Below are 15249 nucleotides of genomic sequence, written 5' to 3'. Positions count from 1 at the left end.
TTATATGTACAAAAGAGTTTGTAAACTTGAAAGTACAACTTATATGTTGGTATTATTAACAATTATTGTAATTATTAAACTAGCCATGGTGAGCATGGTAAAATTGTTTTCTATTAAACTGGAAAATCTCTTCCACAAAATCATCTTTCCTGTTAGCTACTAGTGATCATTGGTCACTCTGCTTACCTTACAATCATAGGGTCTAGTATACAAGCATTTATTAAATGTCTACCTTATAAGCCCTTGTGGGATGTAGATACAACTAACCACACAGGAAACTACTGCTTGAGATTTCTTTAACAGCCACCTAAAGGTTAAAAGTACAGATTAATTTCCTTTTTTGTTTTAATTTTTTGTAGCTGTAGATATAGAACTTATATTTTTATTATTTTTTTTGAATTTATAATGTTTTGATGTATGAATAAAATAGTAATTAACTAACACATTTTTGATCTCTAAATTGTACATAATAATCTTCTGACAGTTTAAGCATTTGGTCATTCAAAATATTAAAGAGACAATGTTGACTTTTTAAATTATCTAGAAAATGAGATTCTAAAATTATAGGACCATAGAATGTAAAATCACAGACTATAGAATGTTTTTTTTTTTAATTTTATTTAATAGCCTTTTATTTACAGGATATATGCATGGGTAATTTTACAGCATTAACAATTGCCAAACCTCTTGTTCCAATTTTTCACCTCTTACTCCCCCACCCCCTCCCCTAGATGACAGGATGACCAGTAGATGTTAAATATATTAAAATATAAATTAGATACACAATAATTATACATTACCAAAACGTTATTTTGCTGTACAAAAAGAATCAGACTCTGAAATATTGTACAATTAGCTTGTGAAGGAAATCAAAAATGCAGGTGTGCATAAATATAGGGATTGGGAATTCAATGTAATGGTTTTTAGACAGACTATAGAATGTTAAAGTAGAAACAGGCTTTTGAGATTCACTGATCCAACTTTTCTACCAATTAGTGATGTGACTTCAAGTAAGTATTTTCCCTTCCATGTTTTCCCTTATATACGATGTTTCCACAGCTAGCTAGTTAGTGAAAGAATATCAGAATTTAGACCTTCTGAATCATGGTTCAATGTTCTTTCTACTGCTCTTCCATTGAATCCTGACTCTATGTCATTACAACCTTCATCTTTATTTGTAATTATATGTCTTCCTGAATTCCCAGTGGAGTATGATATCTTAAGAAAATGGATTTTGTTCTTATTTTTATTGGTATTCTCTAGTGCATCCAAGCTCCACATCATTATTAATAAATGTATCTGACTGATGAATCATATTAATAGATACCATTTTGAAAATGATACCTCCTAATCACAAGCTTTAAGAGTATCTGGATACTTTGCAAATTATTTTGATCCTTTTGAATAAAAAAATTAATGATTTTTTTAACAAATTTATGTTTTGAAATAAAAGTCCTAACATAAGTAAGAAAAAATGAATTAATCATGGATGATGGCAGCAAAGATATTTGAAAATATTTGATGAAACTGAAATGACTAAAATAAGTACTCCCAACAAAATGTATATTGGCTCATAGGTTTAAAGCTGGAAGATACTTAGGTTATCTTGTTCAATATCCTCATTTTTACAGATGAGGAAAATGAGGCTCAGAGGAGTGGCTTGCCCAAGGTCACATAGGTTCTAAGTGGCAAATCCAGAATTTGAACTCAGATCTTATGGCTCCATTATCAAAAATTTTTTCCTCTGCCCAACCATCCTTGTTTTATAACAATGTGATTAATACAACTTAATTAAATGGCACTATATATCATAACATTATGAAGCTTTACTATAACATCATTCTTCCAATCACTTCTAATGAGATATAATTATGAGATGCCAATAGGATAGTAAAACTATCACTAATTATCCTTGTATTATTGTTTTACCCTATATCTTATATTTTGGAAAACAGTTACTAACTTTACGTCAGATATGCCTATAACATACTGTGCCTGAAAACATTTAAAATTATTTCTAATCTAAGTTGATTAATCATTACGTACAGATGAATTATATTTGAAATAATATAACTGTAGCTTCTTTTTAAAGTATACATTTTTAACAAATATTCCTTTTCTAGCCTAGCAGTTCATCCTGATAGGATCACCATAGCAACAGGCCAAGTTGCAGGTACATCTAAGGATGGAAAAGTGAGTTGATATGTTTTTCATGTAATCAAAATAAACTGGTGTCAGGCAAGAATTATTTAATGATACTATTGTTTAGTTATTATATTATGTAATGGGCTATATAATGATTAATCCTTTATTAAAATCCAACTTTAATTTCTAATTAAAAATTTGTAGACATTTAAGATAAAAATGTCATTATCCACCAAGTCCTAATATTGTGCTTTGTTGTAGCATGAAGGTGATCCTCTGTTTTCAAAATCTATATGAGTGAAGACACACTTGGATTACAAATATACTTAACTGGAGAAAAGGCAGTAATGTTAAAAGAATACATGATTTCTATATAAGCAAACATCATTGACCTCAAAAACAGGCTTAAGAATTTTAAGTCTCCCAGAAAAAAAATTGGCAGATTAAAAAGCATGACTACTATAATTCCAGAAATAATGAATGAAAATTGCCCAGAACTTCTGAATATAGGGGGAAAGCCTCATCTAAAAGAATATCTAAATAACGTACAGGAAGGGAAAAAAAACATTTCAAATTCCAAGGCATATAGTGATTAATCTAATAATTCCAACTACAAACAACAAATTCTGCAAGTACCCAGAAGACCTTAAAATATACATGAAAGAAAATTTATATAACCTAAGATTATTCTTTGCTACTAGAAACCCTAGAAAGGAATAGTATATTCTAAAGAAGCAAAGGATACAAATAAAAATAAAAATTTCTTGAAAACAACTAAACCTAATCTTCAGCATAAAAAGATGGATATTCAACAAAGGAGAAGTATTTGAGGAAATGTATGAGTGTGGGTGGGTAGGTGGGGATGTATACACACACATACTTACATAGATCATTTTTAAGAAGAAAGGAAAAAAATTTTATCTTTAAAAAAAAAAGAAGGGTTATCATTAGATTTCTTAAAGTACACAAGAAAATAATGATGCAAACAGAATATAAGAAACAGAAGTAAAAGTAGAGAAGCAGAATTGAAGTACTATGTACTAAATCCTACAATTCCCCATAGGTAAATCAGTCAATCAGTAAACATTAAATACATATTTTGTCACTTTGCTAAATGCCAGTGATATAAATATAAAAAAGAAAATCACTCCTTGCCCTCAAGGATTCTATGGAAATGACAGAAAAAATAGGAGCACACAAAAGAAAACTGAAAAATGGGAAAAGAGGAGAGTTCAGGGCACAGTGGAGGTCCACGGCAAGGAATGAAAAATGTAGCGATGCCTGATGTGGTAATGGAAGCTTTAAATGGGAGCTTTTGGAGGAGTTCTTTACTAGAAAACCTTCCAGCATTCCAGTCAGAGGGATAAAAGGTACTAAGGGTACTGAGATATGAGTACCAAAACTGATACAGTCTTACAGGATGACAAATATTTTATGATGAGGTTTCCATGGGGCACAGAGTCTAGTCCAAGGAGCGCAAACTTGTGGGAAATAAAATCATATTTTGTGGTTCAAAATGGCAGAGTGGGAGGGTGCATAAACGGGGAGGAAAGACATAGAGGAGAGAATGTGATATATGCTTATCAAATATCTGAATGAACAGTGAAGAAATAATCTTTATGTGTTTATGAGGAAAACTTAAAGTTTGCTTTTTCTTTTTAGTAGTTTTTTTTTTTTCCTTTTGTTCTGATTTTCCTTTTACAACATGACAAATATGGAAATATGTCCAAAATGATTCTACATGTAGAATCTATATCAGATTGCTTGCTGTCTTGGGGAGGGGAAGAAGTAAGGGAAAGGGGAATAAAAAATTGGAATTCAAATTCTTGCAGAAATGAATGTTGAAAACTATCTTTTACATGGAGTTGGAAAAATAAAATACTATTGAGGGGAAAAAAAAACAAAAAGAAAAGAAAGAATTGCCAGAGAATGAAAGGAATGGGAGAAGGGATGTATTGAAGCTACGGGAAAATATAAGAGTAATGTTTCAACCAAAGGGGAAAGTGGTTCCCAATAAAGAAAAAGTACCCTCAGAGTTATATAACAGCAATGGAAAATGAAGATCTATAGATTGCTGACAAACAGGGAGATAATTTCAAAGTATGTTGTACCTCCATGTGTGTCATATTGTCTCTGGATAAAGGAAATTGGAATTCCTAAAAATAAAAGGCACACAGGAGGGTAAGAGGCTATGGACCCAGAAATGAGATAGTTTGGGTCAATAGGAAAGGGAAAGAACACAGTAGCATTGAACTATGTGATTTGACAGATCATAATTTCCACCTTGAAGCACTACATTATTTCCTTCATGAACTTATAAGAGTAAGGCACAACAGAATAAAAAAAGAACAATGAGGCAAGACCTATAAAGACAGAAACAGAAGAAATTTGAAGAGCTCAAACTATATACTTGTGACCATTAACTGCATAAGGAATATTTTTTAAAAGTTAAAGAAAAATAAATGTGTAAATAATGAAACAGGGTTAAGAAAAGGAAGAGAATTAATGAAGACAAAACAGAGAAATTAAAAATTAAAGAGGACAGGAGAAGGAACTAATCACTTAGGTAATATAGATAACCAAGTAAAAGAAAGAAAAAAAATCAGTAATTGAATCCCAAAATGAAAAAAAAAGTTGACAGATGGGGTAGAGAGAAGAAATTGTATGAAAATAATCTAAGCAAAATGAATAATAAGGACAAAGCACCAGGTTAAAGGAGGTAAGAGAATAAAAGAAAAAAAACAACTTTCTTTAAAAGAAAACAATACTAAAGACACAAATGGAGAAAAGTATATCTTATTCTCACAATTTAAAATATTAATGAATTAGGCAATTTAATAAAATGAAATAAAGTGATAGAGTAGTGAATAAGAAAAGAAAATTCCACAATTCATTACTGACAAGAAACATCTAAATAGCAAAGACATTAATTCTATTACTAAAATGAGAGACTAAAACAAAATTTACTATTCATGAAATGAATTTTTAAGAAGCAGAAGTTCTTCTCAAGTTATTAGAAAAAATTAAAATTTATGTTATCAATAGGAAAAAATAAGGAAATTACATTTTTAAAGTAACAATAGACAATGAACTAATATTTACATAGAACTTAAGTGTACAAATGATATAACATCCAAATTCATAGAAGAAAATCAACCAAATTGCAAATTTGCAAACTTCAAGAAGATAGAAATAATAATAGGAGATATTAATATTTCTTTCTCAGAGCTAGACAAATCTAAATTTTCTTTTAGATTTAAAAAATGAATAGGATTAAACTGAACAAACTTTTAAAGAATATAGAGTTAATTTTTTTTGTTTTCTTCTAGATGGGATTATTAAAGAATGAATATTTACTGATATTTCATGACAGATTTATAAAAATAGATAGTTTTACAAAAATAGATTTTATAAAAATATTTACTTGTAAAGAAATTGCAAGTAGATATGAAAAAGAAGTACTAAACATACCCTTAATAGACTACAACATAATAAAAGTAATCAATTTAGAAACATGAAGGAAAAGATGCATACCTAATTAGATTCTGAATAATAAAATCCTAAATAGTGGGTAGGTAAACAAATAAATCATAAAATAACTATATGAAAACTAATTATAATTATGGAACAATAGGATATTTCTGGAATTCAATTCAAAGGAATGAACATAAAACTAAAAACATGCATTGACAAAATAGAAAAACAAAAGGATTGATGAGCTAAATATATGTGTGTATAAACATTTAAAATGAGAAAGCTAACATTATTAACCTCAAGCATAAAAGAAAAAAATTTGAGAAATAGATAATTTGGACATCAAAAAGAGCTAATAAAACTAAAAGCTGTTTTAAAAGACTTAACAAAATTGATAAACTTTTAGCAATCATTAAAAAACAAGGTAAAAAATTAAACTAGTTATCCAATGAATAAACAAAAATAGTTATCCAAAACAAATTATCCAAGGAATTAAAAAATATAATCATAAAATGAAAAATAAATACAAAGTAGATGGTAGTTGTAGCTGGGGCAATGAATTACAAATAGAACTTAAAAACCCAGGTTTTAATCACATCCCAATATACAAATTACCTGAGAATCATCTCCCTATTTGACAAGAAATGCTGAGAAAACTGGGAAGCACTCATAAAAATTAGACATCAGATTAGCATCTTATCCTATCTTCCACAAAAATTCAAAATGGATATGACCCATCTATTAAAGATCATACTATTAAAAAATTAGAAGAAAAACATATCAGATATTTTTCATAGATATTTGAAGGGGATGAATTCTCATCCAAACATATAAACAGTTACCAAAGATTTTAAAAAATTTTGTTTACTTGAACAGCTTAATACATAAAGGATAAAACAACAAGGATAAAAAGAATCTCTATTGATTGAGGGGAGGAACAAAACTTTGCATAATTATCTCTGATAAGAGTCTGATATACAAGAGGCAAGTGGGTGTCTCAATGAATAAAGGACTGAGACCAGTATCAGGAAGTCTTGGATTCAGATCCAGCCTGATTTACTAGCTGTGTGATCCTGGACAAGTCACTTAACCTCTGTTTGCCTTAATCCATTGGAGAAAGAAATGGCAAACCACTCTAGGATCTCTGCCAAGAAAACTCCATATGGAGTCATGAAGAGTCTGACATGACTGAAGAACAACAGCAGCAATGCAAGATATGTAGACAACAAATATACAGGCACAAAAGCTATTCTTAATAGGTAAGTCATCAAAAGATATGAACAAATAGTTTCCAAAAGAAGAACTGCAAAGTATTAGCAGTTATTTGAAAGAATGCTCCAAATTGTTAACAATAAAAGATATACAAATCAGTACAACTTTGAAGTTTTACCTAACACATAGCACATTGGCAAAGATGCTTAAAGATTAAAATAGCCATTTGTTATTAGTTGTGGACAAATAGGTACACAGAACATTGTTGGTGGAGATGTGAATTGGTCCAGTTAATCAGTGGAGTAATTAATAATTGCTTGGAGAAAATGAATAAAAAATTCATAACTTTTGGTACACTTTCCACTCCTGGTTTAAAAAAAAAAAAGATCTAAAATTGCATAAACATTTATTACAGATTTTTTTGTAGTAGTAGCAAGGTACTGAAAATAAAATAGATCCCCATCATTTGGGAAATGACTTTTTAAAAAAAACCCACAATGGTACAATGATGTAATAGAACATGTGTTATAAAAGTCAATGAATATAATAAATATAGGGAAGGATGAAATAAAGAACCAGGAAATAATAAACACAGTAACAACAACAATGTAAATGGAAAGTACAACAACAAAACAGTTAAACTAAATATTTCAAAATTATAAGCAGATTTTTTGATATGTTTATTAGTATTATAATTTTGAATAACCAGTTTAACAGTTTTGTTATTGATATGTTTTCCACTTTCTTCCTTTTTCTTTTTTATAATGGATGGCTCTCTGGAAAGGGTTAAGAAGAATTCAAGTGGAAATGTGAGTGATACGAAAACAAAAATAAATCAATAAAGTTTATTTAAAAAGTCAAATCGCTAAAATATCAACACCACAGACTGTTACTATTTCATAAGGCAGTTTTCTCAATTTAAATAACTACAGCAGGACTACAAAGAGCCTAGAAGCCACCTCAGTTAGCAAATACTTCTTAAGACCAAACAGAGAGAGACTTTATAGCTAAGGGCAACCTGGTTTAGAATATAAATTTATTTGTAAAATCTTTGAGGACAATGACAAAATATTGTAGATGATATAGGGGGAAGCACTGGAAGAAAAAAAGTTTTTAAACTTGATAACTGAGTTAAGCATAATAATCATGGGGGCATTTAAGGATGAAATTGGAAAAAGGACAACAAATATAAAAAATGGAAAAGAGCTGTGATTATTTTTATAACAAATTATTTTCTCTATCAGTGACAGTGAAATCACCACATGTCAGCTCTAACATTATAGTCCCAGATGTGCTATATAAGGAAATGGAAATGAACTGAAGAACACAGAGATGAGATGAACAAATATATTAGGTCAATTATACATAGAGAAATTTGATATTGCATGTGACACAATTTTGGGGGATTCAAAGGATCTATTCTCAAGGTATATAAAGAAAAGGAAATATAAACAGGTTGGCAAGGGGAAACCCTAGACATTCTTGCAAAAAAAAAAATGGAGTTAATAAAAGCAATAAATAATAATTATTAGGCCATGTGTTTATTCATTTTTCTCTACAAAATTTATATGAAAATAATCCGTGCTCAAGGCAAAAGAATTCTTTGCAAAGATATGAAAAAGGATCATTTCAGACTTTTGTGAATGATGATCTTTAACAGATCATAGCATTTATCACAAAGCTTGTTGAAAAGATTGGAGAATACAAAACATGATAGTTTTTACGTATCAGAAGACAGCTATTATGTCTTGCAAGCCTCAAGTCATCTTCTCTTCTGTAAGCTAAACAACTTTTAATTCCTATAACAAATTCTCAAATGACCTTACCTCAAGACCCATCACTTTCCTAATTGTCCTCATCAAGGGTCTCCCCATCTTGTTATAGTCTTAATATATGGTGCCTGGAACTGAACACAGTACTACATGTTATCTGATCAAATCTGATTATAATGGGATCATCATATCAATTGTGTAGGACACTAATTCTCTTAATGTAGTCCAAGTTTATATCAGCTTTGGGGGGGAAGGGGTACCATGTCACACTGACTCATATGGAACTAATTTTAAAAACTCTTAGATCTTTTCATATGAACTGATATCTAAACTTCACCCTTCAGGTGTTACTTATGAAGGTAATTTTTAGAACACAAGTGCAAGACTTTTATCACTTCTAAATTTTATCTTACTAATTTCAGCCCAGTGTTTAGATCTTTAATGCATCATTCAGATGCATTGTGTTAGCTATCCCTCCTGGCTTTGCATCATCACTTCTGCCAGCTCTTTCAGGAATCTAATATTAAATTTATTTGAGCCTGGTGACTTGAAATCATCCAGGACAGTAAGCTATTTTCTAACATCTTAACTTCACTATGACCTCCTTTGTCTTAGTCATTTTATTTCCTGTTCCAAAAAGGAACAGGAAATTTTAATTTTAATTTTTCTGCTAGTTTAAAATATATATCACTTATTTATTTTTAATATTTAAAAAACTATTTCCAAATTCTTTCTTGCTCTCAACCTTTCCCTTATCCACTGAGAAGGCAAGCTATGTATCAATTACATATATGAAATCATGCAAAACATTTTCATATTAAGCCCCATTATACCCCACAAAAGTCAAGAAAATAAAGAAAATGGGAAAACTATACTTCACTTTGCATTTAGAATTAATCAATTCTTTCCTTAGAGGTAAAACACATTTTTCATCATAAATGTTATTTTGGATTATAGTATTATCTTGTGTTAAGGACCATGCCTAAGAGAAGGGGCAGGTCAGTTCTTCAAGAGCCTCCACAGCTGTGAATCATCACACTTGAAGGAGTTGCAAAGCAGCCTTTACTAAGGCAGTGTTCCTTGTGGATTGGGAATGAAATAAATTGGAGACAAGAGGGAAAAGGAGAGAGGTCAGACAACACAACTGCCTCTCAGTGGAGAGGTCAGAGAGCAGCAACTGCCTCTCAATCTCCTTGTATCATCATCCTGTCACATGAAGAGATCCTTTCTACCGGTTAGACCTCCAGCAATCACTGGCAGGTGGCTCCCATATCGTGACAATCTTGGATCATAGTAACAATCAGACTAAGTTTTTCACAGTTGATTATCACTATGATATTGCTGTTTCTGTATATAATGATCCACTAATTCTTTTCATTTCACTTTGTCATTGTTTAATTGTTTTCAGTTATGACCAACTTTTCATGACACTATCTGGGATTTTCTTGGCAAAGATACTACAGTAGTTTGCCATTTCCTTCTTCAGCTCATTTTACAGATAAATAAACTGAGGCAAAAAAGAGGTGAATGATTTTCCCAGAATCACAAAACTTCATAGCGGGAGTCCTCAGCTGCTGCATCTGGCCTGCAGGCTGTAGTTTGAGGGCCCCTGATGTTGGGTCTTCCCTTACCCCTGTAGCAATTTATTATGGTCAGGTTTTTTGTTTGCTCATTCTTCTATCTTTTTTTCTCGACTTTAAAGTTTATGTTAAAGTTGGAGTCTCCTCCAGAGAGCTAGGACCAGGTACTGTTTCAAGCTTCTGACTTTATTGTGTTGCTGTTTTTAGAGCTAAATCTGGGGGTCTTCAAGGTTTTGGTGCTTCTCGGTAGTGTGATCCAGGGAGAAGTGTTATCACTGCTTTTCTGTTCTCTGCTCTGGCCCTTATCAGTTAAAGACCCCTGCTCCATTGCAGCTACAAGCATAAGCATTCTCCTTGCCTCTGGACCAAAATCCTCTGCTCCCTTGTGACTAATCACAAGCAATCCTTTTCTCCCCACAACTTCAACTTAACACTTCGTATGGGTAATACATTTGTTAATCATCCTAGCTGCCCCCAGTACAAAGGGGTACTATAAATCCTTTCTGACCAGGTGTCTGACACCCTTGCTATATCTGGTTTGAGAGAACAGCTACTGCTGTCACAGCTTCCTATCTTCCTCCAAGGCTCACTGCTGGTATTGCTGTTACAAATACTCTGGACTAGTTCCCACTATGGTATCACAGATTTCTCCTGCCAACCTTTTTTAGTAGTCTTAGCCTAGAAAAAACATATCACTTTGACCTTTTGTTGGCTCTTCTTATCCAAATTTTAATTTAAGGTGTTATTTTAAATTTGGAAATATTAGGAGAATTTGGTTAGGTTGCTGCCTTTGACCCACCATGTTGGCTCCACCTTTCTCTCAATCATTTTTGTTCTTTCTGATCCAGAGATCTTTTCAGGGAAAAAAATCAAAATAAGATTTAAGTAGCTCTCACATTTGTCCATAATCCATTATCATCTTGTTATAATTCCTCTTTTAGCAACAACCATATATTTTCTTTCATTCTCTTCTTTTGCTGTTTATGACTAAAAGTCATGGAATATCGGTTTCCAAAGTATTCATCTTGCAGGTCATCCAAAGAGCAATGGAAATGTATATGGGGGGAAGAAAAATCTGTAATACATTTCCAGTGAAGATCAATTTGAGCAAGAAAAGCACCATTAAGGATGCCTATCAGAGACTGGAGAAGGAAAATGAGTCAATTGTATAGTATTGGTGAGAGAAGATCAGTGGAGAGCCCACTTCATTGGTTAGCAAGATATTTTTTACAGTGAGGCCCCCAGATATTTGTAACTTTATAGAGAATTTACAGAACATGGACAGGAGTAGCACAGGATAAGATACTATGAAAGGACTGTAATCTATATAGTTAGAGGAAGTACCATAGATTCATCAAAATATCAAAATTATTGTCATTTTTCTCTTCCCTCCAATATAGCTTAAAATAGCAATATTAAAACCAATAGACTTAAATTTTAAAACTAATCTGAACAGAATTAAAGCTGATTTTAAATGGTATTTATTTATAGCTATCTGCTGTATTTGCAATATCTTATCTAATATTATTTCAGATAAAAATTTTAATATAAGATTTCCATTTTTATAGCCCACACATATTACCTAAATCATATTGAACTCAATTTTGAAATCTTTATAAAAACATAGAATTTTCTTTAAGTAAACATTAGAAAACAATAATTTAGTAAAATAAAATGAAAAACCAAAAAATGTTTCTATTACTCCTTGGTGGCTTGCATGTCAAATACTATATGCAATGGAAATCAGATTCTTATGATGTCATAAGATCATGAAATCATAGACTTAAACCTGGAGGACTTCACTAAGGTATATCTAATGTAACCCTCCACCAACAAAAATAAGACCTTCCATATCTTAGGAAATGGTTTCATGAATAGCCATGCCAGACTTTTAGTGGTGAGATTCTGTACTTTAACAGATTGATCCTCAGGTGACTGATATATTTTGTCATCCAAGCTCTTGCATAACCTTGCTAAAACCAGATTTATCTCTATATCACAAAAATGCTAATACAGATAACCTAGAAAATTGCTCATTGGCTTAGTGCTAATCATAAAGAGAACTTTTAGTTTAATAATAATGATTTGCTTTGGGGATTTCAAAAGATTCAAAAATGTTATGTATTTTATAAATTTGATTGGGAATGATGGTGACATACTTCATCATACTAATAATATGATGCCTAAGAGAATATAATATACATAATATTTAATCTTTCTTGTCATTATTAAGATTATGATTTTATAACCTATATGTGTAGATCAATTTATAACCCTATATTTAGCAATAAACAAAAATAGGCAAAACAAGTTTTTAAATTAGGTATAATTAGTATCATAGAATTATCATATTTTAGTTAGAATTTATGAAATATAAGTTATACATGGTCTTTTACTTGATAATAAATCAATAAGGGATATTTAGGGATAGCCTTGTATGATGTATCTTAACAGACCCCTTTATCCTGGTTGGCATCATTGCTCAGATGATCTTTTAATTATTTCAGCTTCAAGAAAAAACAGACAAATCTGTCAAAATTGCCATCTCTACATTTTTGTTTTAATAGCAATTACCCCCACATGTACGCATCTGGGATTCTGTCACATTGAATACACTGCATGTCATTGGAATGGGGTTTTTTGACCGAGCAGTCACCTGTATTGCTTTCTCTAAATCTGTAAGTATGTAGATTCTTGAAATTAATCTGATGTTTAACAATACACCGCATACTTAAGTCTATGTATTCTTAAATATATTAAATATTATTTAAATATATTTTATGTATTCTATGTTATAGTATGGGTTAATCAAGACTAATTTGTTCAATACTATAGTATAGTACTATATTCTATCACGTCTCTATTTTATACTTTGTATTCATTTTATACTATATGTAAGTATATGTCATAAAATTAAACATTTATGTGTAAATGTAAATGCTTGCTTCTTTATTTTTAAGGAGGACTGCTAATGTGAATTAGAAACCATCTTCCATTAGGCAATTATCTTCTTTAAGAATCAGAATTACCTTTCTTTAGCCATTTTAAACTGACAGGAGAAGAGCATGTCTCTTCTCCTTTACTCTCCTGTATCTTTATCTTCATAATTTTCCTTGCCAAAACCTCTTCTGGCTAAGTACACATGTACCAAAGAATTGGATAATGTGAATGTCATATTGAGTCAAATATAGGCTACATTTTCCCTCTAAGACTATTTATTATAAAATCAAAATGTGGCCTATTATGAATAATAGTTTTCAATACTTTTTCCTTGACAAAACAATTTTATTTTTACAAGTATGGCACCATGTTCTTAAAATTAGTCATGATTTTAAAAGGAAAGCTTTTATTAAAAAGGAAAACATTCAACCTATTTTATATTTATTTGAATTTTTCCTGTGATTGACTTTGTTTTTCAGAATGGAGGAAGTAATCTTTGTTCAGTAGATGACTCCAATGACCATGTGCTTTCTGTGTGGGATTGGCAGAAAGAAGAAAAATTGGCAGATGTCAAGGTTGGATCCCTATTCATTTGTCTGTTTTTTTATACTAAAATATCATTTCTTCTTGGTGCCAATTTGTCAGATGTCTTTTCTTTTAGATTTAAACCCTTGCTCCCCAATATTCTTCCTGATATAGTAAACTGTTTATTCTTCCATGTCATTCAAATGAGATACCTTGGAATCACTTTAGCTGCCTTCTTCTCCTTCCAGATTTAGTTACTAACTCTTGTTAATTTTTTCTATAAGATATTACTGAGAATTTTTCCCTTCTTTCCATTCCATTTGTAACCATTATCCAGGAATATTATTGATAGAATAAAATAAAATTGATAGAATGGGAATACTTGCTGGTTTGTCCTTCATCTAACTACAGGTTGCAGGATATACACCTAACCCATGTACTTTACGGAAAGGTCATTACTGTGTTCTTTATTGATTGAAATCCTAGATTTCCATAAACCTATTCCATAATGATTTTTTAAATTTTCATTTATTTCTTATAGACTAATCTAAAATTCACAAACTATTCCATGCAGTCTTTTAGTTGATTATGTATACATAACATTCATCTTTTGTTTCTTAATACCTACATATTTTATTTTCTCAGTGTAATTATAAACTGTTTGAGAGCAGAGATGGGGGTTTGCCTTTCCCACTTTTCTATTATTAAACTCCCAATGTCTAATAGAGTATGGGGCAAACAAAAAGTACCTGATAACTAATAATTTTTCATTCTGTGAGTACTACTGGTTTAGACAGTTATACATTTTATTGCTTTGGTTTATGGAAACGGTGTTTTGTTTTGTTTTTAATTAATGTCTAGCTATTAAATTTGCTTTTGGAAAAGCCTTTTCCTTTCTCATTCCTCTTAAAGCTTTAAAAAGTAGTTTTGGGAGATAAATATTTTTCAGTGATATTATTAAAGCAAAACTAAATAGCATGTAACAAATATTTGCCTGATCACACAAAAACACAATTCTATTAAAATGTTTTGAATTAAGAAGCATGTTTTCCATTAGTAATATAGGTGACAGAAGTGAAAACATTCAAAATACTTAGATAGGGAGCAGCTAGATGGCACAAAGGACAGAGCACTGGCCCTAAAATCAGGAGGGGCTGAATTCATTTGTGTCCTTAGACATTTAACACTTACTAACTGTGTGATCTTGGGCAAGTCATTTAATCCCAACTCCCTCATCCAAAGAAAACAAACAAACAAACAAAACAAACACAAAATATTTGGGTATCTAAATAGTTAGAAAACCAACATTTGTTTCTAACACTTATTAATTGTAAAACTTGTTATTTGAGGTATTTTTGATACTGAAAGAAAGTTTATTGCTTTTGGTAGTGTATCCTAATTCTTCTAGTTACAGCAAATATTTTTAGAAAACCTTTCTTTTCAGGTAAAGGGAAGAGGGAATGGTTTACATTCTTTACATATCAGCACATAATATAGACAAATGAGTTCTAAATTTAGAATGAGATCTGGTTTCACATCTTAACTTGGCTACTTAGTATGATCAGGGGCAAATCATTTACTCTCCATACTTCAGTTTCCTC

At 31.0% G+C, this 15249-nt stretch overlaps 1 protein-coding gene across 11 annotated transcripts in view; it reads left to right on the top strand.

The window, feature by feature from the left end:
• Positions 1-15249, top strand: part of EML1 (EMAP like 1) — a 267603-nt gene that overhangs the window by 196982 nt on the left and 55372 nt on the right. For all 11 annotated transcript variants that reach the window (XR_004232102.1, XM_031953270.1, XM_031953269.1 and 8 more), the window contains 3 exons: positions 2124-2193; positions 12751-12861; positions 13603-13698. Coding sequence is in view for 10 of the 11 variants with exons in the window: in XM_031953270.1 (XP_031809130.1) it covers positions 2124-2193; positions 12751-12861; positions 13603-13698 (277 nt within the window). In the remaining variant the exon portion in view is untranslated. The remainder of the gene's footprint in view (positions 1-2123; positions 2194-12750; positions 12862-13602; positions 13699-15249) is intronic.

This window comes from Sarcophilus harrisii, chromosome 2, assembly GCF_902635505.1.
Source record: "Sarcophilus harrisii chromosome 2, mSarHar1.11, whole genome shotgun sequence".
Taxonomy (NCBI): Eukaryota; Metazoa; Chordata; class Mammalia; order Dasyuromorphia; family Dasyuridae; genus Sarcophilus; species Sarcophilus harrisii.
The sequence above is the reverse complement of the archived record's forward strand: the minus strand, read 5'-3'. Positions and strand labels throughout refer to the sequence as shown.